The following is a 27,550-nucleotide window of genomic DNA, read 5'->3' as shown; positions in this document are numbered from 1 at the left end:
CAGAAATTCTTTTCAAATGAACTCTTGGATAATTTCCTCTGTTCAGTGTTGAATCTAACATATTTTTCTAACCATTTTCCTTGAGTGAAGGTTAGAGCTCGATGAACCTTGGTTATTTTCAAACCTAATTCTACATAATATTTTAAATTGCGGTAATGTACTATGTATTTCTCTTTATTATTTAAATTAGGAAGAAGTTTTGGTAGACTTTGATTCTCCTTAATATTTAATTTTCCTAAGAGATCTTTGGAGTATGGAGATAGCATATCATGTGTAATAACTTTAGATTCCGCCGCTACTGGGAGATCGTTATGTAAGTCATGCAACTCTGGAGGATATTCAAGATCCACCTGCAAAGGAAACAATTCTTTAAAAATATAATTCAATAATTATAACACTTGTTATTTACCTCTAAAATGTATCCGTTTTCAACGTTATTGGGAATACTCAGAATATTTTCACTGAGTGTTTGCAAATCATCCTCCTGAACCCACTGGAAGTCGCCTAGCGGTAGTGGTTCACACATAACAGCACCGTACAAATTATTAGCATCTTCAATTAAGTTAAATTAAGTTAATTAATATAATAAAAATAAAAATAATTAAAATAAAAAAAAATAAAAATAAAAAAAATTATTTATTTTTTTTAAAAATGTAAATTACCTAAATAGCATATATAACTGCTCTCTTTAGACGAATCATATGTGTCGGCCATATATTTGTTATTCGCTTCAGAATAACGAGTTGAGATCATTGAAACACCGCCTCGAATCCCTAAAAATTCAATGTAAATACAATAATATTTAAAATATCACAAAAGCGTTACCCTTTTCAATAAATAAGTGTTGATCTATATCAAGTATGAGATCGAGGCGAACATCGGTCATCTTCAAAGCTGCTTGCCAGGCTAAACCTGGTGCGGTGTAAGCGTGAGCGGGATCTAATTTATAATGGGTTATAGATAATGTTCTAAAATTTTCAAAAACGTCGGCTAAGAGCAACGCATCGCTTTTCACATAGAGGTCGGTGTATTCCCCTACGAAAACCGAGGTTAAGAGATTTGAAATATTTATACTATAGTAATTTTACCTAATGTTTGAATATTAAACGCTGTCCAAACATTTTGGGCGTGTAAATAATCAGATTCTAAAATATTTTGATTTTTCAATGAACTGAAAAACGCTTCTCTAGGTGGCAGCATCGTCTCGTCAAATTTCTTTTCATCGTCCATATACTCGTATGGGTAGACCCCCTTCCGCAAAAGCAGTTGAACTTTCTCACTTTCAAAATATTTCTTAACAATCTGGAATTTACTGGCTCCTTCCAAAACGAGATTAGATACTAGAGCATCGAGGCTATCACTTAGAAATCGATAAGAGTCTAAAAACCGAAATCTCCCTAAAAAACAATAAAATTAATGTTAAGGTTAAATTCATAATTAAATATATTTTACCTAGTTTCAGCGAAATATAATTTTCGCTAGTGGAAGGAATACAGTCAAGTGTCTGTTCCTTAAAATGACCAATCTCCTGACATATAAGATGTAAATCGTATCTATGAAGATTTATTATTATTAGGTTTATTTCCTGGTTAATTAACTTAATAAATTCACCTGCTAAGGTTATGAAGGAAAATAGGGATAAATTCTGGAACTTTCTTTTGAAGATTACAGACGTTATGCGCTGGCCCCCTATATTTGCCGCTGAAATGGCAATGATCTCGAACAGCGGGCATATTTCCCTGATTTAGCTGCTTCTGACAAATGTAGCAATGCGTAGCAGCTTGAAACTGTTCCTCCTCCTCCGGGGTAATAATCATTGGTACATTTGTCTCAATGAGTTCCATCAACTCCTTCTCTAATTCCAGAATAGACTCCAGAAATCTTCGAGTTGCATCTTGTCCTCGATAGCAATCGGTTCGAACAGGTACACCTATAAGTATCCTATTGTAATATATCTAAAAGGGAATTTTGTCAAATAACTTACCGTCAGGTCCAACAAACACCCACGAATACGCACAGCTGATGTGCATGTTTACTTTGCTGGTATTTATATCGGGATCTAGATCACATCCTTGAACTCTCGGTAGGATTGCTTCAAAATCGGCGTAAAATACATACTGCACCTAATAATTTCATTTCATTAAGAGTTAAATTAAATAATTTTTATTTTTACCTTTTCTGTCCACTCATATTTATCAAAATAAACCGTCTTCTTCTTAGTAGGGAAAACTGTTTTTTGGACGCCGTGAGTGGCGCATTCTTCGATATGCGCATCACGTCGCTGTTCAGCGTTGCTTCCACTGAATCGGTGAAGACACATTCTAATACAGAAAATAATTAGTATATTTCAAACTAATATATTGGAAACTAAATTACCTGCAATAATAACTTGTATTTCTGTGTTTTGTTAGATGCTGTAGCAGTTTTCCTAGGTCTCGTATAAGACAGTAATGTCTATTCCCATCGTCAATATCTTTAGTTTCGTCGGTGATGTATAGCAAATCAACCTCCCTTTCCTTACAACACTTGTTAGCGCTTACGTAAAGGGGGAATATGTCTCCCGAAAAGCCGAACACAGATATTGATAAATTATTCATTAATTCAAATTTTTTAAGTTCCGTAGCGTTTAATTTGAAAGGAAAAGATATATCACTGGTATCAAGTTCATTTTCATAAGGTGTATATTTGGAAACACGATTAGCGTTTTGAGTCCGAGGAACTGGGTGAAGTTTAGCGAGAATTGACCAGAGAAAACATTTCTCGTCATTTTCGTTTCTAATATTAAGAATCGCGTGACGTCGAGATAGTTTTTCAGGTAGTTCCATATACGATGACCCTCGCAACGGTTGGTAAGATGCTACATTTAATTCTACATACAGAACACGGTCAATTACCCAACCCGATCCTATCAAAAATATAATGTTTTAGTTCAAAATATAACTTATAAATTTTAGTACATACCTGTCGCTTCAAAGTTTTCCGCTGCTGACTGTATTGTTTCAAGACATTCATTCAGCTGGCTTTCAATGACATCGGGCGTTAATGTTGTTTGCATAGTGCTCCGGAAATAGGGTCGTACTTCCGCTCTTTGTTCCTCACCCCCTAAAGGTCTCATATAAACAGATCTTACGAGTAGGAACCATTTAATTCCACGTTTACTGGTGAGTCTTTCCATTAGAAATTTACTGAAAGCGGCTCGGTAACGTCCGATAAACATCCCCGCATCAATATCATAGTCTTCAGCATTGTAACGGATAGATGCTAACGTATCATTCAAGGCCTGGACCATACTTGGAGATGCTGGTGGTGTTTCATCAAGTATTGATGAGGCGGGAACAGGTGATGGCGTTGGGTTGTTGGGTAAATCCGCTGTAGATGGTTGGATAGATTCCAGTTGAATTTCTTGAAGCAGACTAGGTGAAGGTGGACGGTATGGCGATGGTGGACGGAAAGATGCTAGCGAACGTTGCATTGGTGACGGTGTGCGAGACAGGTCCATGGGTTCGGAAGGGCCGGGTGCGTTCAAGTCATGAGTTCGTTGATGGCTCTTGAAATGTCCCAATCTAGCAACATTCTTACCACATACTTCACAGACAAACGTATGTCTATCACCGTGTACTTCTCTAACATGCCGATTTAAGGAGGACTTGGTAGCGAAACTTTTCGCGCACGTAGGGCAAATATGTTGGGCTTTAGGCATCTTGAATATAGCTACCGCGGTTAACCGTGGAATGACCTCCTACAACGCTATACAACCTCTTTTATAGTATATTCAAGTATCATTTGAGAACAATACGTTTCTCATACTTAAAATATTCGTTTGAAATACTCGTGAGATAGGTTCAAGTGTTAAGCATATTTAAGTACTACTTACGCGTTAATGCTATTAAAATGAAGTTTAAAAATATTTCCATTCTACTTTAACAACAAATATTCCATGACGTCAAAACACTTCAATTCAAATTAACCGCGCCTCCCGGGGAATCTGCGCACGCGCCGCCTAGGTTATCAATTTTTACATCATTTCAACTTATTCCGTACGATAAAACTTGATAAGATATACGTTCAAGTATCTTTCGAGATAAGCGTAGATAAATGAACAAGTTGGCCTGGACACAATATGTTGATATACGGGAAAACAAATCGTCGCGAGAAATACCCTAAATACATTGACTTTTTGACGATTTTACCCCCATTTCATCCCTTAAATCCCGGATTTCGATCCCGAACCCAAACCCGAACCCGGGATCGATGCCACACCCTCACTTTCCTTCTACTAAATGTTACCAGGTTTTCCAGATACTCAAAATTCTGAAATGGTTTTATAGAACCATCAAACATAAAGTTTTGGGATTAAATTGAAATGATTTTAAAGATTTTAAAGAAATGAATAAAATCCACTATTGCACAGTAAAAGAGTTTTGTTTATTAAAACGCTACGGCCGTTTCGGCGCACTAACCGGCGTCGTCGTATTCGCCTGACGACGACGCCGGTTAGTGCGCCGAAACGGCCGTAGCGTTTTAATAAACAAAACTCTTTTACTGTGCAATAGTGGTTTTTATTCATTTCTTTAAAATTTTAAATGTACAGGACAGTTCCACAATATTTGTAAATTGAAATGAGTGAAATTAAATTTTTCATCAATTTTAAAGGGAAAAATGTATTTGAAAATGGTAAAGTTTTTATAATTACTTAAATATGTTACCAGGGCACCCAGGCACTCCAAATTCGGAAATGGTTTTATAGGACCAAAATATTAAATTTTATTATATTTATCCAATATTCTTAGCGTATTGATTTAAATCGCAACAGGCGAAAGTTCTTCAAATATAACACATCAACAATAAATTTAATTTTGAAATTTTCCAAACTCTACATTTTATTGTTTCGAAGAAAAACAAATTGAGATACGTTGTATCTGGAAAAAGAACAGTATGTGAACAATTTTTGAAATATTTTATAACTTTTCCATATCAGAAGAACTGTACGTATATTTGTTAATCAAATAACTTTATTCCCCAAATTTACATAGTTCATATCTGAGTGAATCTGACCCCGCAACGCGCGAGAGATATTTTTCCTTCAAAGGTCTAGAAATATTCTCAAATCTAAAAATTCTTCATCCAATATATTCGGAGGCCCAGCCGGCATCGAGTTTATAAGATAAAACCGCCAACGACTGACATTTTGTCCCGCTTGAAATTATATTAACATTGACGTATCTCTAGATTCCTCTCGGATGTTTTTTCTTATTCCTTTTAATAAAACTGACGTTTTTCCGCCTTCGATTTATTCCAGTTTATATTTTATAAATGTCTATGTACAGGGTGTTTCGAAAGGTTATGCCAAAATTTAAGAAGTTGTCGGGGGTGAGTTGAGAAGTATGCCTGTTTTTTCCCCCCATTTTCCTACGATGAGGTAAAAAAGCGCCAGAGAGCTTCAAAGTGTGGCCTACTAGCCCCTGGAAGTGGGCTGCAACAAGCGCCAAACCAAGCAGAAGGTAAACGCGAACATTAAGGTTTGGGTTCGTGTGATAGGTTAAAAAGAAAACAAATCGAGGTAACCAGCGTAAAAAGTTAACATTATTTAAAGTACCTGCTGCTTGGTTTTTCGCTTGTTGCAGCCTACTTCCAGGGGCTAGTAGGCCACACTTTGAAGCTCTCTGGCGCTCTTTTAACTTATCGTAGGAAAATGGGAAAAAAACAGGCATACTTCTCAACTCACCCCTACAAATCCCTAAAAATTGTGCATAATCTTTTGAAACACCCTGTATATCTCCTTCGTGCTAGGATCTCATTCAACGGAATACGAAGGGATATTTTTCGAGGAATTTTAAACCCTTTTGGCCCTTTCTTTTAAAACGTGCCAGGCGAAAGCTTCTCCCGGGATGTTTTATAGGACTCTGGTGTTGAGTTTTACAGCGGCTTTGGGCCCAGATTATCGACTGCGAGAAACTGGAGAATTTCTCATTTGCATTCGATATCGTTGGCGGGATTTATTTCATTTTTTCACATTTTTTTTCTCTCTTTAAATATTCTCGTTTTTATGTTCGAAGAGAAAGATTTTCCGAATGGGTGTCTGCTTTGCTTTTCGTGTCTGCGAATTTTTTGTAAGTTTCTGAAGCGTACTCGGAACAATTATTTAGAATTGGTATCACGTTTGGAAAGTGCTTTTAGTTTCAATTTTTTTTTCCCGTTCGGATTCGGTGGGAGGGTTAAAAGTCGTGAAATAAATTATAGTTATATTTTTCTAGGTTTTTTTATTTTTTATTTTGACGTGTTCCGAGTTTAAATTGGCCTAATTTTTAGAAGAGATTGATTATCTATTTCCCGTGTCATTTCCAATGGTTGGTTCGAGTATGGTGGCGTGTATTGTTTTTGAAATTATTCGTATTGGATTTTAATCCGTTAAACTTGACTGAATGTTTGAATGTGATTGTTAAATCGAGAGATTGAACGAGTAGCGTAGAATATTCCGCGTTTTTTACCTACGCGTTTTTTGGTTAACAATTCGGTATTACCAAAATCGGATATCTCAAAAAAAGAGATTGAACGAGTTGCGACAAACGTGTACGGTTAACGTGAAGTAGCGTAGACTGATGCGCTTTTTTACCAACGCGTTTTATGTAGTGTTCGGAATTGTTTATTCATTATCCACAAATTTTCCGATTTATTTAAAAAACGTTTGTAAAAAGGATATAATTTTAACTTATTTATGTTTTTTACTCAACCAAGTATTTATTTGAATAAAAGTGGTATTTATTTGAATAAAAGTGGTATTTATTTGAATAAAAGTGGTATTTATTTGAATAAAAGTGGTATTTATTTAAATAATTGTTTGTTTTATTTAAATAATAGGCTTATTCACTTTCGATTATTTAAACATTTTACAATTTTTATTCAACTATTGGTTATTTAAATATAGCTGAGCTTATTTTATTCATGGATAAAAATTAATCGATTGCCGAGCACTAGTTTTATAGTTTACAAATCAGTATTTCCAAAATCAGATATCTAAAAAAATATTGGATTAAACAATCATTAAATTTAAAAAAAAATGAACTACGCGATGCTTTTTTAAAATGATTTTAACTATATAGGCTCTCTTTGGTTTTATTAATATTTTAACTATAAATGACAAAATTAAAGTAGAGTTACCTGATTTTGGAATTCAGGTAGTGAATTTCAAGTGAATAGTCCTTTTTATGAAGTAACGAGGCCTTATTGTTTGAAGGTGGTTCTTACGTCACAGTTTTTTTACATTAAAAGTCTACGAGCTCGCGCTACACTCGCCAGATGAATATAGGTTTTTCTAGCGCGCGTGCAAATCGCTCGTGCGAAGAATACTTTAATAAAGCTGTGTCTAGTGACGTAAGACAAGTTGAGCCAGATCACTTTTTACTTTACAAAATCCACTATAGATCTTAAAAGAAATTGATTTGAAAAAATTCAACGGTTATATTGTGTAAATTGGCACGTGCTTGCTCGGAAGGGATAATCTTATTGGCTAAGACAAATGCGGATAAATATTGCTAAGCCCACGTGATTCTATTTTATTATCAGAATAAATAATTACACGTGCGACGAAAAAATGGGCGATATCATCGAGATTCACGCGTTTTTAATTTAAAAACCCTTCCTTTTGACGGTTTTTATTTTGGAGCGAATAATTTCTTTTAGCGTCTATAGATCTTAAAAGAAATTGATTTGAAAAAATTCAACGGTTACATTGTGTAAATTGGCGCGTGCTTGCTCGGAAGGGATAATCTTATTGGCTAAGACAAATGCGGATAAATATTGCTAAGCCCACGTGATTCTATTTTATTATCAGAATAAATAATTACACGTGCGACGAAAAAATGGGCGATATCATCGAGATTCACGCGTTTTTAATTTAAAAACCCTTCCTTTTGACGGTTTTTATTTTGGAGTGAATAATTTCTTTTAGCGTCTATTTTCGAGCCGAAGTTCGTTCTGTTAACGTATCTGTTTTGAACGTAGGGCAAACACCTTTCAACGGGTGAAAATCCAAAATAAACATATTACTTCGTGCGGCTGACATTTTCTCCAAAGAATAAAATATTCCTCGCTTACCACATTTTTGTTTTCGAAACTTCTCATCCGCATACTCGTCTAGTTCGAGGTGACCAGAGTAAATGTAGATCGTGTAGTGGCACTAAATTAGGTTTTGATAAATAAACCGATCCCACCCTGCTGCAAACGTGTTGCTATATCTAGATAGTAGATAAATAATAATAATGATAAGGTAGACTAATACCCTTGGCACCACCTTAGGCTCAAGTCATCTAGCGACTTTTATTAACTTTACTTCAGGTGAGCCATTACCGCTAACCTCGACAAGTTTTCATTGAAGGGAAATCCGTAGAATTCAGGTTAAAAACCCTTTTTAACCAGTGGGTAGATAACTTGAAAACTCTACGCAGGAGGAAAAACAAGGGCGTATTTAAGGGGGGGGTTGAACCACCAAACCCCCCCCCCCGAAATGCTGATGACCGGGGGGGGTGCCTAATAAAAATCTGTGAAACTTCCGTCAGCACCCCCCCCCTTGAAATTTTCCCTCAAAACCCCCCTGAAATAAAATCCTGGATACGCCCTTGGTTGATTTGAGTTTGAACCCCGTGCAGGGAAATCAGGAAAAAGTCAGGGAATTTAAAAATGGGCCTTTAATGTCAGGGAATTTTAAGAATTTGTAAAATGTCAGGGAAAACCTCTCAAAATGGTCAGGGTATTTTAATATGAAAATATTGTGACAAACAACTCCTCAGTGCCACAAGCTGGGATCAAACGCGGCTCGTCGAAAATACTAACCACTCTCCTACCCCCCTTAATTTAATTAGTTTATTTTAACGCTGATTAATTAGGCAAACGTCTTTATATTCTATAAACTGTTGTTGGTAACGAATTTAAAAATGTCGGTAGTGTTTTTACAAAATTTTGTGTGCTATAGTATAAAAATATTTAGAATAAGTAAAATCTAGTATAGATACACCTAATAGTGTAAAAGTAGCAAAATTCAAACGCCGTTAAAAGTTCTTTAAATAGGTATCCGCCTGAAAAAACCATCTATAAGCTATAGATCATTATATCAAAATCATCGATTGTGAAATTAGACTTTTAAAATTGAGCGTGTACCATCGTACGCGAAATGCTTTTTGCATTGATGGGTGTCCTACTTTTTAGCTCATTTTCGGAGAAGTTACCCTCCTACAGGGGGAACCTATAGAGTAAAGCAAAGACTTTGATCCTAAATATACATTTCCCGGATAAATCTTTACTTACCTGCGCTCGAAATCTCATCTATTACGGTATATTTTTTCTGGTCCCTTTTCCACTCGAGATCTTCGGCGTGGCCAGCCAGTCCCGATTTAGTGGGATTACCGAAAGGAAGGACCAAATTGCTCTTTGGACAAAATAAAGCTCACTTTCTCTCTCTCTTCTAAAGTAATTTATGTTCCAGACCCTCTATCCCCTTTTACCTTTTTTTTCTGCGCCAATGAAAAATCTTTTAAAATTTTAAATTGAAAATGTGACCTATTTCTCGCGTGATGGCGCAGCTTTGAACTGAAGAAAGGTGAACGTGATGATCGTGCTGGTTTTTTTCTTTTCTCGCGAACCGGGTTCCCTCGAAAGTATTTTGTAGCCATATAGAATCAGTTTTCTCCTATTAGGTACGCGTTATTGCCCCAACCACTAGACCTTTTTCAGCTATGCCTAACAAATTTATTTGGGAGTTGCCAGGTAAAAGTGACGTACCAAATAAATAAAATTTGACTCATAATCGATTATTTATTAAGAAAATGGAAACCCATTTTATAGCCTAATTAATAAATAATAACAATAATCAGCTTGGCCCAAGTCATCAAGTGACTTTTAAAGCCATTAATTCAGGTGGCCGGGTTACAATGCGTAGGTGGGTGGTGGCGAGCCCATTGAATTGGGAATAATACTGCTAGAATTACAATTACGATATCGGTTGCCGTGGTTACGCGAGACCTGTTCTGATAAGACTGTACGAAATTCATCTTTATAATTAGGCGGTAGCGCCATCTATATTTTGTAAAGTTATATGGCTAAAAATAAATAATTATTAGCTAACTCACCGTAACTTGAGTTAAAAAGGATCGTGTTGACAGAATAAAATTATTTTTAAACAACTTCAAAGGTTTGTTTGTTACGAGTAATCATACATTTCAATTTCGCATCAGATTCGCGAAAAAATTCAATTGCAATATAGTTGCCACCACTAGAGACAGATGCCGCCACGGTAGAACGATAAAGTTGATAAAGTTTCCTTATTGAATGAAATTGGACCAGCGCTAGCCAGATTTAGTTGTACCTCTATTTATTCCCAACTCAATGGGCAAGCCCTTCATGCCACGCGAGCCAACAGCTATTACCGTTAACGTCAACAAGTTTTTATGGAAGGGGAAACCGAAGAACTTGGACAAAAACCCCCTTAACCAGTGGGGGGAGAACTGACAAACTCAACGCGGAAGGAGTTGTTCTGAGTTTTCCCCCAGTGCCACAAGCTGGAATCGAACCCGGCTTCTCTAGCTGCGAGGCGAAAGTTTTAACCACTCCGCCACCTCACAGAACTAGAAACTCTTTAAGGACTATAAATTCTTTGAAAAACCATTTTCTTATTGTTATAATAATAATTATTAATTTATTATTGCAGAATATTGTTACAATTTTTATAACATAAATAATTATCTTATTCGAATATTACGGGAATTTACCTTTTAAGCGTACATAGAGCTACCTAGCGACAACGCGAAAATATCATTAGCAGCTAGATATTCGACTACCAAGCAGACGGTTTGCCGTTTTAAAACTCCAAACGTTTGTTTAGCAGACGAAAATCCTGGAATGAGGATTAGTACTCCGACTATACTGAAGATGGCGCTACAAAACGCTATTCAATAACGGCACGTGAGGCACGCTCGATGGCACGTATAAATAACAAGTGACAACGAGTGTGCGCAGTTATCTTCAACATAGTCGGAGTAAATTTTTTTCAATATCGGAGATTCTCGCGTTAGCCACTAGGTGGCTCTATCTTAACTAACCAGGCTAATTATTCAAACGATGAAACGTATGGTTTTTAATAATAACTATCGAAATACTCCTAAACAAGACCAAAATATTCCAATCCACCCAAGTTGGGTTTTCCCGCACTGTACATTTAAAGGTAGCCTAATTGGGTGGGAAAAATAGCTACTGGTAACTCTGAATGTATTGACAGTGTGTGGGATCGGCCAACACTAAAAGTCAGGAATTTTGAATATGGGTCTAAAAGTCAGGAATTTTGAATATGGGGCTAAAAGTCCGGAAATTTGAATATGGGTCTAAAAGTCAGGAATTTTGAATATGGGGCTAAAAGTCCGGAAATTTGAATATGGGGCTAAAAGTCCGGAAATTTGAATATGGGGCTAAAAGTCCGGAAATTTGAATATGGGTCTAAATGTCAGGGAATTTGAATATGGGTCTAAAAGTCAGGGAATTTGAATATGGGTCTAAAAGTCAGGGAATTTGAATATGGGTCTAAAATTCAGGGAATTTCAATATGGGTCTAAAAGACAGATAATTTTAAAAATTAGTATAAAAATAGGGGAAATTTCAGGGAATTTAATCTCAGTTGCAAATAGGAAACCTTTACTAAAATAAAGGTTAAAAAATGCAGTATTTTGGCACAAAATAAGTCGGGGAAAATCTCCGGAGAGGGTCAGTGATAACCTGGAAAAGTCAGGGAATTTGAATGTGAAAAACCTGCGCTACACTGGGCTTAAAATGTGTATGTTTTTGCCTCTCTAATGGGCGAGATTATAGCGAAAGCGCGTTCCCTATTCTTCGCTTTCCTTTTGGCCCTGTTCTAAAATAAAGAGAGGCTCCCCCTGGTGGTACTTTTCGGCGAAATAAGAGCGCCCTTTCTCTTTTCGGGGTGTTGTTTAAAGGGAGATTTCTGAGGTCCGGGCGTGTGACTTATCGCGTTTTCGAGAGGCCTTTCTCTGCCTCCATTCTTTATCAAATTTTTCTTCTCTCGCTTCCAATTGAGTAAAAGCTATAGCTTCCACGATTTTCTTTTGGGGTGGAAAGAGGGTTATTCCTGGAACAAAAACTACGCGTCTCGAGGTACGGGCCTCTCTTCATCTGACACTTCGAAGCGTTGTTGCTTTGGCTTCTTGCTTTCTTACACGCTTCGTTTTGTATTCCCAAGTAAAAGCCATTTCTTCCGAAGGTTTCCTTTTCCGATTTTTGATCGCTTACTTTGCGGTTTTATATCAAACAGGTTTTTTACACCAATTTGTATTCACAAATATTAGTTAAAAATCATATCCCGGTGCCCAAGTGGGCAATCCCGGTTTTAATTCACCACGTTGCCGCCCAGTTTTAATTCTTCGTGTTAGAGCAGGGTTTTAGATACCCAGGTGGGCGCCCCAATTTTAGATCCCCCATGAGAGCGCCCCGGTTTTAGAACCCCATGAGAGCGCCCCGGTTTTTGGTTCACCCACATGGGCGCCCCAGTTTTAGATGCCCACGTGGGCGCCCCGATTTTGGGATCCCCACGCGGGCTCCCCGGTTTTTGGTTCCCCAAAATTGCACCGGTTTCTGCTTCACCTCGTTTTGATTCCAAGTTGGATCGTGATTTCCATTCCCGCGAGAGAACCACGACGGAACGAAAATTTCGAATTTCAATCTAGTTGATTGTGCCTCGCTGGGAATAAAAATCCAATGGCGAATCCGTACGAATTGAATTCCGAAATGGTAAATAATGTAATACGTGCCTTTATTGTAAAGCGCCGACGGAGAGTACGGGGCTAAATGGCTTATAAGATTAACCAATCGACAAAATAGTCTATATGTTTTACCCAGACTGTATTTGAGTTAGCGAAGAATAATGCGCGTGACACTCCGTTCGCCATTGATTCCCGGTAGTAAGGCCACGCCCTTTCGCCCTTTCCACGTGTAATATTTCCCCCCTTCCACAGGGAAGGAGGGAGAAAAATACGGTACGATCGCGGGCTCTCTCTCCATATAGGTGGAGAATATCTTCGGGGTATCATAAATACAGAGGTTATTATAGCTACCTCAACTCTACGTTCTCGATTTGTCGTGATCCAAGTGAAACACGGCTGGGGGGGGGGGGGGTCTTTCATTTTGAAATAGAGATTTAAGTCGTTTGTTAGGCTTCTTCCTCGTGTTCTATTAAGAAGCCCGATCCCCATTCGATTATAATCCCGTAAAATAATGCTCCCATCCTGATTAAATATTGCTGGTCGAATCGCCTTCCTCCCTCCCGCCTTGGACGATTCCTATTTTCGTGCTTCTATTATTTTTAGCGCGGAGAAATCGTCCAGTTCGGGGGAATGGTCCGAATGATATATTAGCCGTCGTACGTGGAGCTCTGGCTTCCATTAACAATTTCGAACCTTCTCAATGTTTTAAGTTTCGCCGTTAACTCCTGGTCATTTTTCATTTTACCCTTTTGGTCCGCATATTTTTAAACGTTATTATTCGTATCAAATCTTCAATTTCGGGTTATTTCTTCTCTCTCAAAAAATATTTGAACTACAAGTCTCTCTATTGTTTCTTAAAATCTTCGTATTTTATGGTGTCGAATTTATTGGCAGATTTATTACAGAAAGAATGTTTTAGTTGGATTATCTTGAGTGATTAAGTTCTTATAAAAACTTTGTAGCGTTGATCGCGTACGGGGTGCAATATATTGTACACGTTTTGGTATGGCTTAATCTATTGATAATGATTGAGGTTTTGCGTGATAAATTTAATTAAATGTAGCATTTTTATCCATTCACTGGCGCCACCCATAAGTTGAAATACAGCATCAAATTCCCCTATTTATAGAATAAATTTCCTTTTTTATAGCGTTATTTTTGCCTTGTTATATCGTTAGATTCGACCTTTTTATATCGTTAGATTCGGCCTATTTAGATTTATATCGCAGGGTGACCACAGTTCCTATATTTCCTATTTTTTCCTATAATTTAACGTCTTTCCTTTTTGCTCCTATAATCTCATTAAATTTCCTATAATACCCTATAGTTGATATTTTACCCTTATAAGTCTTCATATGGTCCTAGTTTTTAAAGATGCTTAATTCCAACACTGTTTTCCGCTAGTTTTCGACTATTTCTATCGGTTATCAACTTTATTTTGAAGGTTATTCCCCCTTTAAATAATTTTGACAACCGTTTTCTCTTATTGTATAATTAATTTTATCCTATTTCTTCCTTTTTTTCCCCAATTTTCATCCTATATTTCACTGATAAATTTCCTATAATTCCTTTAAAGGAATTAAAAATATTCTGTGATCACCCTGATATCGTTAGATTTGCCCTATTTCTAACTTTAGATTTATATCGTTAGATTTGGCCTATTTCTAGCTTTAGATTGACCTGTTAATAATGTACTTTGATTTAAGAGTTTTAAATAATTTTACGTCACGCGAACGGGTTTGTTTACAGTGTTACACAATAAATAATATCTTAACAAAACAACTTCACTTTTCTTTATTTTCCTACATTTTGAGTAAACGATATTGATTTTGAATGAAATTTAATCTTATTTGTTGTTAAGTAGTTAAAAGAGATGCATGTCTTTATAGAGCGGTGTTGAAAGAAATATATTCCTTAGCCAAATTTATGAACGGCCTCCAATCCGAAGACGTGTTATCCTTATTAGAGTTTTAAACACGTAAAATATTTTATATAACTAATGCATTTCCCGAACCCAGAGGTCCTATAATTCCTATAAAATCCTATATTTTGAGCAAAATCCCCAAAAAAGTCCTATAAAATCCGATAATTTCGCTATTTTTCCCATTTCAAATCCCGCCACTCGGGGATAAATAGGATAAATTCTTATACAAAGTCATTCTAGTCTATACTTTTGTTATTGTTAATATGGTTAGCTACTAATATATTTTTGTGATTAAAATGGTTAAATAGTTTCTGTTAGTGAAGTGAAAATCAAAGATTTATTTCACGAAATATAGATTTTGTTTTTAAATGCATAAAGCTAGTAAATGTAATAGCATATATTGTATAGTCCTATATAATCCTATAGTCTTATAAAGCCCTATATTTTTAGAAATATAATCCTATTTTTCCTATAAAAATTGATAGACCTAAAATGTCCTGGAAAGGTCAGGGAATTTTAAGAATTTGTAAAACGTCATGTGAAAGTAATTTTACAAATTCTTTGATTATTATTCCCTTAAAATTTCTGTTCATTTTTCAAAGGTTTGGAGTAAAAGGTTCTTTGGTTAAAACATAAAATTTATTCTAAGTAAATTTATTAGCTTCCGCTTAAAGTACAATATAAATAATGGCTTTAAAGGTCGCTTGATGACTTGGTATTAGCCTAGCTGATTATTATTTATAAATACAGGGTGTTTCAAAATGTGATGCAAACATTTGAAGGAGTTGTGGGGGGTGAGTTGAGAAGTATGCCTGTTTTTCCCCATTTTCCTACGATGAGTTTAAAGAGCGCCAGAGAGCTTCAAAGAGTGGCGTACTAGCCCCTGGAAGTAGGCTGCAACAACCCCAAAACCAAGCAGCAGGGACTTAAATTTATGTTTGTTTACTTTTTTACGCTGGTTAACTCGATTTGTTTTCTTTTTTACCTATCACACGAACCCAAACCTTAATGTTCGCGTTTCCCTGCTGCTTGGATTTGCGCTTGTTGCAGCCTACTTCCAGGTTTTAGTAGGCCACACTTTGAAGCTCTCTGGTGCTCTTTTAACTCATCGTAGGAAAATGGGGGAAAAACAGGCATACTTCTCAACTCACCCCCTACAACTCCTTCAAATGTTTGCATAACCTATGAAACACCCTGTATAAATAATAAATATAAAGATTTACGTGGGGGCCCTGCTAAAATAAAATTAGGACTACAGTGGCCATTGTCTACTTTCGCGTTATTTCAAGCTGAACTCTTTTAATTTTGTATTTTAACTTATAAAATATGTGTATAACAGCCTCTTGTTTAGTGCTTAAAATAATTTTGACAATTTTAAATTTTAAAGTAATTAAGTTATTACGTTTTAATTCGGACCCCCGGAGCTAAACAAGTTGGGTAAGCGCCCAAACTACCCTTTAGTCAGAACCTTATATCTCGTTAACTATTAATATTAGAATTATCAAAATTATTTTAAGCACTAGAGGAAGGTTCAGTCTAATAATAAAAATATAATTCAATTATGCAATTGTTAAAACAGAAACGTTCAGCTTGAACGAAAAAGAGGCTTTTACTGTATTCTTCCCCCTTAAAGTCAATATTTTAGAGCATTTTCCATTGGGCTTTTAAACGGTCTATTGTTGAAAATGGCGCGGACCAGAGCCGCCTTTTGGTAGACGGAGTCCGGCGACTCTTGAACATTTGGGAGCATCACTGGGAGGGGGAATGTAACCGAAGCTATTTCATATAAAATTCCCCCTTTTTTCATCTTCTCTTTTTTCCGCTGGCGGTTTCACGGTGATGAATCGGAGGTGTCTTTTGTCTCAACCTCCCTCTTCAACCCCCTCCATTGTATCCGTTGGAGGCAGAATGAGAGGAGAAAGTAAAAATTGCCTCTTCGCCGAGTCACCCTCCGATGCTAACTTCCAAAGCGAGCTCTTCTATCACTCCAGATATTTAAGGCCGCCGCGTTCAATTCGGGTCAAACCTCTCTCAAAGACAATGGCAATTTCTAGAAAAGGATTTAGAGATTATTTAAAAACGCTAACCGTCTTACATTATTTCTAATAAAATTACTATAATTATCTACTTCTAAATCGCTTTGACATCGAAATTGCTTAGATTGGACGATTAGTTTCGTTCTAGATTTGGTTTTCGGATATAATCGCGTCTCTCAACCAATATTTCTTATCCTATTGTATCTAATGACATTTCCATATTACTTTCACTGTGACGTGAACGGAAGGAAATCGATGACGAAATATTCCCCTTTTTACGGAAGGAAATCGACGAAATAAATCCTTTTTTGCGGAAGGAAATAGATGACGAAATATTCCCCTTTTTACGGAAGGAAATCGATGACGAAATAAACCCCTTTTTACGGAAGGAAATCGACGAAATAAATCCTTTTTTGCGGAAGGAAATCGATGACGAAATAAATCCTTTTTTGCGGAAGGAAATCGATGACGAAATAAATCCTTTTTTGCGGAAGGAAATCGATGACGAAATAAACTCCTTTTTACGGAAGGAAATCGATGAAGAAAATTTCCCCTTTTTACGGAAGGAAATCGATGAAGAAAATTTCCTCTTTTTAAGGAAGGAAATCGATGACGAAAATTTCCACTTTTTACGGAAGGAAATCGATGACGAAATTTTCCCCTTTTTACGGAAGGAAATCGATGACGAAATAAACCAATTTATGAAAGCCAATTATTGATATTTGAATTTCGTACCAATTGATATAGGCATCATCTAACTCGTTCGCGTTTCGCAAACTTATTTCCAAAACCAGGTAACTCGAAAAACATTTGTCTAAAAATTAATTTAAATTGACGTGTTCGTGTTTCGCTACCTTATTTCCATAACCAGGTAACTCGAAAAATTCATTTTCGACAAAATTGCTCTGGGGTTTATTAAGTTAATGTACAAGATGATTGAAAATTTGTTCAAATTTAAATTTAATATTTAAAATATAGTTAATACGTCGGGGAATTGTGTGTACTTAGATGTCATCTGGTTTTAGGTTAGGGACAGTATAGAAGAAACCCTTATTAGGGCTAAATTCAGCGATCACCAAATCCCAATGTACGTGTATAAGTACCCTGAAGCAGCGCGAATCATTTTTCCTAGAGTCAACATTGGGCCTGATATCGCGGCGCTCGCGATGCCGAGCACGTGGCCATAATGTAGTTTCCGCATGGCCGTGTTTAATCGTTTTCTCTTGAGGTATCTTTATTTGTAGGAGGATTTTTACTTACCTCCTCATCAATTCAAAGCTATTTTTTACTAAGCCCTTCGGCTTTTCGAAGACGGCGCGTACGTACCTTAAAGGTGGGTCCACAAGCCCACCCCTTTTGGGAGAACTGTTTGCCCACAAATTAGGCACGCTTTCTTTACAAATGGCCTTCTTTTATTAGCTTTAACTTCTTCCGTTGAGATTTCGGCTTCTTCTTTTCCGCGGAGCCAACCGATGATCAAGTGACGCGGAAAGGACTCCCACACTAGCGCCATCTACCGACCGACGACAGCGTCTCTAAAAAATCCCGGATTTTCCGTTCATTTGCATAGGGGCCTTTACTTTTCAACTACGCATACACGTACATTTTTAAAAGGGGGAAAGCCTCTTATGTTGGTTTATGAAGGGTTCTTAAGAGATTTTAAGACATCGAACTATCTCATCCGCCCTCCGTTTGTCTTAGATTTTTTTCTTCTGTAAATGTTTTCTTAGAAATTTAATATATTTTGGTTCGTTCTAGTTTATGTACATTTTAGATGTTGACGAATTTCACGTTTTCATAGAGATTTTGTATAAACACGCGCAGAAATTAATTTATTTTGACTTACAAAATTGTTATTATAATTTAATGTACGCGTTACTAAAATATTTTTTGATCTCGTTTATTTTTCAGTATAATAATAATAATCAGCTAGGCAACCCAAGGCACCACCTTAGGCCTAAGTCATCAAGCGACTTTTAAAGCCATTAATTCAGGGGGCCGGGTTACAATGCGTAGGATGGTGGTGGCAAGCTCTTCATGCCACGCGAGCCAACAGCTCCCTACCCTAACTATTACCGTTAACCTCAACAAGTTTTTATGGAAGGGGAAACCGAAGAGCTTGGGGGAAAACCCCTTAAACCAGTGGGGAGAGAACTTGCAAACTCAACGCGGAAGGAGTTGTTCCGAGTTTTCACCCAGTACCACAAGCTGGGATCGAACCCGGCTCCTCTTGCTGCGAGGCGAAAGTGCTAACCACTCCGCCACCCCACATAAGAGATCAGATAGGACCTCTATTGGGAATGCTTATCCTGGCGTATCGCGTATGGTAAGATCACTCTGACGTCTTTGGTCCCGCCTACGAGAGCAAAAATCCCCTCTGCGCGCGCTCCCCTCTCACGTTGTTGTTTGTTAAGTTCACATAGTGACGTCAAAAAAACCGTCAGCCACATCGAGACGAAAATCTGCCGCGATAAGCATTCCAAGTAGAGGTATGGATTCCTGGATCAGAATGTAGATAGTTTCAGTATATGAACGGATCTTAGCTGATCAGAAATCTTCATTGAAGTCACCAAAGTGGCCCAATAGCGAGTACATCAATCGATTTAGTTTACGTTTTAAAGGGAATATAACCTGCAAAGCAGTCTTTATGGAAGACCCCTTCAATTTTTCAAATATCTTTCTACAGTGGCACCAAACATTTTGGAAGCCAAAGGCAAGAGCGGCCAGAGCCGAAAACGTTGGTGTTCCTAATATATAAGGCTATATTTATATTCCCTTTAAGCAATCTAACGTAAGACACCAAATATAACGAAACTAAACCTACACAATTTAACGAACTTTAAACCGAAGCCTACAGAATGTAACCAAATTTAAACCTAACCAAACCTTAACCTACATAATTTAACCAAATTTAAACTTAACTAATCCTTAACCTACAGAATTTTACCAAATTTAAACTTAACCACGCCTAAACGTACAGAATTTAACCAAATTTAAACTTAACCGAACCTAAACTTTCATAATTTAACCAAATTTAATCTTAACCAAACCTTAACCTACAGAATTTAACCAAAATTTAAATTAACCTAATCTAAACCTACATAACTTAACCAAATTTAAACTTAACTAATCCTTAACCTACAGAATTTTACCAAATTTAAACTTAACCACGCCTAAACGTACAGAATTTAACCAAATTTAAACTTAACCGAACCTAAACTTTAATAATTTAACCAAATTTAATCTTAACCAAACCTTAACCTACAGAATTTAACCAAAATTTAAATTAACCTAATCTAAACCTACATAACTTAACCAAATTTAAACTTAACTAATCCTTAACCTACAGAATTTTACCAAATTTAAACTTAACCACACCTAAACCTACAGAATTTAACCAAATTTAATCTTAACCAAACCTTAACCTACAGAATTTAACCAAAATTTAACTTAACCTAATCTAAACTACATAATTTAACCAAATTTAAATTTAACTAAACCTTAACCTACAGAATTTAACCAATTAAATCTTAAACAAACGTAAACCTCACCGAATTTAACCAACGATGCACTTATTACGAAAACCTCACCGAATTTTACCGATGAGAAACCTAAACCGATACCTCGCCGAACTTAACCATCCCTAAACCTTACCAATCCTAACATAAACCTAACGGAGTTAACCCAACCCACTTCAAATTGCGAAAAAGAATGTCACTGGGGATTAAATTTTCGAACTGTTTTAAAATGCAGCGTTCTGATTTTAAATGAACGATGATCATTATCTCATGAGATCCGTATAAAGATACATTTCGTATCCACTAAACCAAAGTAAAATTGCTAAATACGATAGGTACCACTGAATTCGGTTTTGATTTTATTTGCATTTATAAAAGGTCCCGGATTCACCACTTTTCTCCCTCGGGCGCCAAACTTGTAATTACTTTAATTACGTCCTGTAAAATCGCCTTGTTGTCTTCCCCTTCCCATCAAATAATTTAGTTCCGATTTCTATTCTTAAGCTTTTGTTAATCCCCGAACTTTTAATCGTCGATTAGCGGTTTCGACGAATGCTTTTTCAACTAATAACTATATAAAAGGGTCATCAATCTGATTTTAACTATTCTATCGTTATCCTCCAATCTCGCTAAGTATACGGCGCCATCTCCCGATGGAACTGCGAACTCCTCTCTCTCTTCTCTAATCTGGATTGTAATATCTGACAACCGTTGTTAGCTCTCAACAGACGGAAAGCTATTCTATTTACTTAGTGGTTTCGAGCAACAACCGCTAATGACTAGCTTAAATGAACAATTTAATAAACTTAGAAATAATTTCATTAGAGTTAAGGCTACCATTTTGCGGTGTCCTGGGATCGTCTATTCGCTTAGACCTCTGTATTATTCCCGAAAGAAATTTGTTTGATTCTGGATTGGCGATAAATTAAAATACTTGTGTACGCGATAAGGCAGATTTTTATTCCGACAAAGCGGAAGATGGCGCTACACAACATTCTGTTTGATAACGGGGCGCGAAAGTCAGTGAATTTGAATATGGGTTTAAAAGTCAGCAAATTTGTATTTGGATCTAAAAGTCAGGGAATTTTAATACGGGTCTAAAAGTCAGGGAAGTTCAATTTGGGTTCAATAGTCAGCAAATTTGAATATGGGTCTAAAAGTCAAGGAATTTGTAATTGGGTCTAAAAGTCAGCGAATTTTCAATTGGGTCTAAAAGTCAGCGAATTTTTAATTTGGATCTAAAAGTCAGCGAATTTTTAATTTGGGTCTAAAAGTCAGCGAATTTTTATTTGAGTCTAAAAGTCAGCGAATTTTCAATTTGGGTCTAAAAGTCAGCGAATTTTTATTTGGGTCTAAAAGTCAGAGAATTTTTATTTGGGTCTAAAAGTCAGCAAATTTTTATTTGGGTCTAAAAGTCAGCGAATTTTAATTTGGGTCTAAAAGTCAGCGAATTTTACTTTGGGTCTAAAAGTCAGCGAATTTTAATTTGGGTCTAAAAGTCAGCGAATTTTTAATTTGGATCTAAAAGTCAGCGAATTTTTAATTTGGATCTAAAAGTCAGCGAATTTTTAATTTGGGTCTAAAAGTCAGCGAATTTTTAATTTGGGTCTAAAAGTCAGCGAATTTTTATTTGGGTCTAAAAGTCAGCGAATTTTTAATTTGGATCTAAAAGTCAGCGAATTTTTATTTGGGTCTAAAAGTCAGCGAATTTTTAATTTGGATCTAAAAGTCAGCGAATTTTTATTTGGGTCTAAAAGTCAGCGAATTTTCAATTTGGGTCTAAAAGTCAGCGAATTTTTAATTTGGATCTAAAAGTCAGCGAATTTTTAATTTGGGTCTAAAAGTCAGCGAATTTTTATTTGGGTCTAAAAGTCAGCGAATTTTCAATTTGGGTCTAAAAGTCAGCGAATTTTTATTTGGGTCTAAAAGTCAGCGAATTTTTATTTGGGTCTAAAAGTCAGCAAATTTTTATTTGGGTCTAAAAGTCAGCGAATTTTAATTTGGGTCTAAAAGTCAGCGAATTTTACTTTGGGTCTAAAAGTCAGCGAATTTTAATTTGGGTCTAAAAGTCAGCGAATTTTAATTTGGGTCTAAAAGTCAGCGAATTTTAATTTGGGTCTAAAAGTCAGCGAATTTTAATTTGGGTCTAAAAGTCAGCGAATTTTAATTTGGGTCTAAAAGTCAGCGAATTTTATATTGGGTCTAAAAGTCAGAGAAATTTCAGATAATTTAATTTCGGTTTAAAATTTTTAAATTTGACACAAAATAAGTCAGGTAAAATCTCCGGAGATGGTCAGGGAATTTTCACCTGTAAAAACTGACAACCCTGCCCTAGTATTATGTAGAGCCATCTTCATAGTCGGGGTAATAATAATAATTTCGTTTATTAAGGTATACGTTTTCGTAAATCTAATAGAATTTAATTTTATCCCCCAAAAGTGGTTGGTAATTTTTAATTTTTCGCAGCCTAATTGCTCTCTCATTTTCCCTTCACAGATTCATCCGTAGTCGTATAACTTGACGCTTCGAAATCGGGACAATTCGCGATTCCAATTGGACTGTGCACTTTCAAAATAAACGGGTGAGTACTTTTTCCATACAACATTTAGAATTTTCTCCATGAACAAATTGGGATTTTCTCCGCGTACAAAGTACATTTTTTTAGACTCCAGCTTTTTTATTGGAGACTAACTTCCATTGTAAATCGTACCTATTAGTATGCAACTGATGGGTTCTTCTAATGGGCGTCGAGGGGAGAAACTATTCGGAATAAAATAATATTCCAGCTGTGTAAATCGCGGTTTTTTTTTAAGTTCCGGTTAAGTGGCGGACCATTGGGTAGGTCAGATTTGTTGTTAACCGCGTTAACGACTCGCTATTTGATTCGACCGAGGTCTCCCTTTGGTCAGTTTCAGCTGTCAGGAGAATGGCGACTTAATTATATAAAAAGGGTACTTTAATCAACGGCGGAACGTGTCTGCCAGATGAGGGTGACCGCGGAGAGTGGAGTGGATGGCTCGAACAATCACGTCCAGACTTCCGAGTACAAGCGACTGTCAAAGAGGAGAAAAAATAATGGGAAGGAACGGCCAGCGCGATAGATTGAGTCAAGAATTGGCGATTTAACCTTATAGCCCCGTCGTTAATATATTTCCCCATCGATTTTTACGGACCTCGTTCGACAAGAATGCCTAGCGTCGACCGAGAATTGTTAAACGCGACATCGTTTTTTTTTTGGGCGCGGAGGCTTTTGGGGTGTCTCCAGTAAATGTCAATTTTTTAGAATAAAGCAAGTGTCAGTGGCAAATAGTGGTAAATATGGCAAAAAGTTTGACAGGTTTGCCACACGTCAGGAAAAACAGGGAAATTAGGGAAAAGTCAGGGAATTTAAAAATGGGCCTAAAAAGTCAGGGAAAGGTCAATAAATTTTAAGAATTTGTAAAAAGTCAGGGAATTCGATTTTATCTTGACATTTTTTTAAGGTAATTTTACTCTAGATCTATGAAAAATTCTTTGATTATCATTTATTTCCTTGAAAGTTTGGCTAATTTTTTCAACATTGCAATAACCTTTTTACTGAAATATTAGTCATTTTAAATTTAGTAACTTCGGATAAAAGTAAAATATAACAAAAACAATTTCGCTTTAAAAAGTCAGGGAAAATCTCTTAAAATAGTCAGGGAAAACAGGGAATTTTAATCTGAAAATTTTGTGGCAACCCTGTTTGAGTTTCTAGCCCAAAACCTGGCAACTAATCCAGTATATTTGTCTAAAATAACACAAATATATTTTTCTTTGGTATGATTTTTTTATTTTTAATAAAATTTATTATTGGCCACTATTTGGCATATTAGCCAGTAAAAGTATTATTCGCCATGTCGGTATTTGCCACTATTTGCCTACATTATATGACACCTGACATTTACCACTTTGGAACACTGGGTCTCTTTTAATTAATATCGTATTCGTGGATAGCCAAACTTATCTCTCTGGTGTTTGGGGAAAAAACCCGCAAGCTCACCTGCGCGTAGGTTGAGTTTGTGAGTCCTCGGATTAGGCGGACGTCGCTATCTGTCTCGACCAGAAGTTGCCTTTTCTTCGTTTGCAGGGGTGCGATCGACCCTTCTCGGGTTGGGATTGTACTTCGGGACTTTTTTCTAATTGACTAATTCCCCAATTAGTTCTCGTGTAGAATTATTAATTAATTGGTCTTGTATTTTCTCTGTGAAACCTTCTGTGGGATTTCACATTTTTGGCTAAGCTTGATTTTTTTAGATTTAATCTTAAGTGTTGATTAATCGGGATTTTTTGAGATTTAATCTTAAGTGTTGATTAATCGGGATTTTTGAGATTTAATCTTAAGTGTTGATTAATCGGGATTTTTTGAGATTTAATCTTAAGTGTTGATTAATCGGGATTTTTTTAGATTTAATCTTAAGTGTTGATTAATCGGGATTTTTTTAGATTTAATCTTAAGTGTTGATTAATCGGGATTTTTTGAGATTTAATGTTACGTGCTGATTAATCTGGATTTTTTGAGATTTAATCTTACGTGCTGATTAATCGGGATTTTTTGAGATTTAATCTTACGTGCTGATTAATCTGGATTTTTTTGAGATTTAATCTTACGTGCTGATTAATCGGGATTTTTTGAGATTTAATCTTAAGTGTTGATTAATCGGGATTTTTTGGATTGAATCTTACGTGTTGATTAATCTGGTTTTTTTAGATTTAATATTACGTGTTGATTAATCTGGATTTTCGAGATTTACGGTTGCATCTGGATTAATCTTGATTTTTCGAGATATATGGATTAATCTTGATTTTTCGAGTTATATGGATAGATAAATCATGATTGTGCGAGATATATGGATAGATAAATCATGATTTTGCGAGATATATGGATAGATTAATCATGATTTTCGAGTTATATGAATAGATTAATCATGATTTTGCGAGATACGGATAGATTAATCATGATTTTGCGAGATACGGATAGATTAATCATGATTTTAAGCGTTATATGGATAGATTAATCATGATTTTGCGAGATTTATGCCTACATGATACATCTAGATTAATCTTGTTTTTTAGATATGTCACGTCTTGATTACCGATAATCTTGATTTTTCGAGATATGTACAATCACGTCTTGATTACCGATAATCTTGATTTTTCGAGATATGCACAAACACGTCTTGATTACCGATAAATTCGATAATCTTGATTTTTCGAGATATGCTAATTTTAGTCCTATAAATCTCTAATTCTTTAATCCCAATTTATTTTGTGTGGAACTCCTCTAAACGCCCCGCATACCCGACACAATTTTGCGACTAAACGTTGATTACGTTAGACAATTTCAACATTTCCAAAGGCGTGAAATGTTGGCTTTTAATTAAGGGTCTTCTAAAGCATTGAATAAGATTCAAGAAATGCACTAATTAAAATTTATATTTTCCGATTTCGCTTCGAAAGTGCGAAACCTCTATTACAAAGCAACCACTTAACACGGGCTAGAACATTGTTTAAGCTCGAATTAAACCGCGGTAAAGTTCGTAAATAGGCGAGATGCAATTGCGGTTTAGTACGGGCTTTGTTTTAGGCGCATTAAAATTCACGCATCGTCACTCTAATTCGCGTGTTAAAAGGAGCAATATTATAATCCAACGCGGTTTCCTCCGAATTAGACGATTTTATCCGCGCTTTAAGAACTAATCAACTGGCCGAGGACGGGCAAATTTCGCTGATGGCCGGGGTTGCATTAGTGCCGTCTGACGGAAAGCAACAAGCGCCGAAGATGCTCCGACCATCAAACCGTTCTCATCATCTTTAATTAAAATCCTCAAAACCTCGGAAACTAGCCGGCTACTTGCTCGAGAGTTGTAGACGAAAATAGCCACTTTGAAGACGATGCTCGAGCGCCGGTTTCGGCCGGGATTAGAATGACGAGTTTCGTCTCTAATTGATTCATTCGTTTAATAAATGATGGATTCGCGAATATACTGAATTAGAGAAAAGGAGCTTAAGCGATTGGCCTAACTTCGCCATTGAAACTCTAATTTAATTGGACGAAATTCTAATATGACGCTGCCTTACCCGTTAGCGTTGTCAAAGCTTAGAGAACGTTGGTATTTCGCCGCTCGTAGTCTTCGCTGAGGTCTCCGGTATGTAGGAAATGAAATATTAGAGTATTGAGGCTTTACTAAGTATTTGAAGCTCGAGTGCCCTGTCTTTATTCAACTTCGAAGATTATTTATTAAGATTTATAAACTTTTAAGTATGGCGTACTATTGAGGTGATGCGGCTATTTCAATAATCAAGGAGCAAGGCTGTTCCAATTGAAACTTAATGATTAAAGGGATAATTACACAAATCGGTTAACGCTGAAACGACGGTGATTTCGCGTTTAAATGAATATTAAAATATTTCATTTAAAGGTTTTGTTAAAAATGGTTAAAATTAAGAAAAACCGGTTTCAAAACTTAATATTTTTACTGTGAATATTTCATCGTTTGACGTCATAAGGTGATAAATCCCCATTTGCTGATAGATAATATTTCATCGTCGTTTGACGTCATAAGAAGATTAATTCCCATTTGCTGATAGATATTTCATCGTTTGACGTCATAAGATTATAAATCCCCATTTTCTGAATAGATAATATTTCATCGTTTGACGTCATAAGGTGATAAATCCGCACTACCTAATAGATAATATTTCATCGTTTGACGTCATAAGATGATAAATCCGCACTACCTGATAGATAATATTTCATCGTTTGACGTCATAAGATGATAAATCCGCACTACCTGATAAATAATATTTCATCGTTTGACGTCATAAGATAAAAAAATCCCCATTACCTGATTACTTATCATCGTATGACTTCATAAGATGAAAAATCCCCATAACCGGGTTATTTATCATCGCATGACTTCATAAGATGAAAAATCCCCATAACCGGGTTACTTATCATCGCATGACGACATAAGATGAAAAATCCCCATAACCGGGTTACTTATCATCGCATGACTTCATAAGATGAAAAATCCCCATTACCTGATTACTTATCATCGCATGACGTCATAAGATGAAAAATCCCCATTACCTGATAGTTTTTAAGCGTATGACGTCATACGATAGTTAATCATCATTGGCTGATAGAGATTACTGCATTTTTGGGAGCATTTCGTTCCCATTCTTCCTATTAATACTTAAACCTGAAAAAGACGTAAAAGGTCCTTTGAAACGAGGATTGTTTATCTTTAACAACGCAAGAACTTTGTTTTCAAATTATCCGCATAAATATTC

At 36.1% G+C, this 27,550-nt stretch overlaps 2 protein-coding genes across 5 annotated transcripts in view; one reads left to right on the top strand and one right to left on the bottom strand.

Annotated features, from left to right (window-relative positions):
- Mcr (macroglobulin complement-related) overlaps window positions 1–27,550 on the top strand; it is a 357,065-nt gene that overhangs the window by 173,487 nt on the left and 156,028 nt on the right. For all 4 annotated transcript variants that reach the window (XM_090158889.1, XM_090158887.1, XM_090158888.1 and 1 more), the window contains one exon: window positions 22,733–22,817. The gene's annotated coding sequence lies outside the window, so the exon portion shown is untranslated. The remainder of the gene's footprint in view (window positions 1–22,732; window positions 22,818–27,550) is intronic.
- On the bottom strand, window positions 68–4,184 carry LOC149926883 (uncharacterized). The gene is made up of 12 exons (XM_090157771.1): window positions 2,962–4,184; window positions 2,377–2,905; window positions 2,174–2,321; window positions 1,985–2,123; window positions 1,612–1,930; window positions 1,453–1,553; window positions 1,089–1,397; window positions 826–1,035; window positions 663–773; window positions 410–552; window positions 135–350; window positions 68–79 (listed from the first exon to the last, which is right to left on the bottom strand). The coding sequence occupies exons 1-12, from the start codon at window positions 3,698–3,700 to the stop codon at window positions 68–70; spliced, it is 2,976 nt and encodes a 991-aa protein (XP_090013897.1). The 5' UTR covers window positions 3,701–4,184.

This window comes from Leiobunum rupestre, chromosome 9 (genome assembly GCF_980474605.1).
Source record: "Leiobunum rupestre chromosome 9, qqLeiRupe1.1.hap1, whole genome shotgun sequence".
NCBI lineage: Eukaryota > Metazoa > Arthropoda > Arachnida > Opiliones > Sclerosomatidae > Leiobunum > Leiobunum rupestre.
Note: the sequence above shows the minus strand (reverse complement) of the source record. Positions and strands in the feature narration are given on the sequence as shown.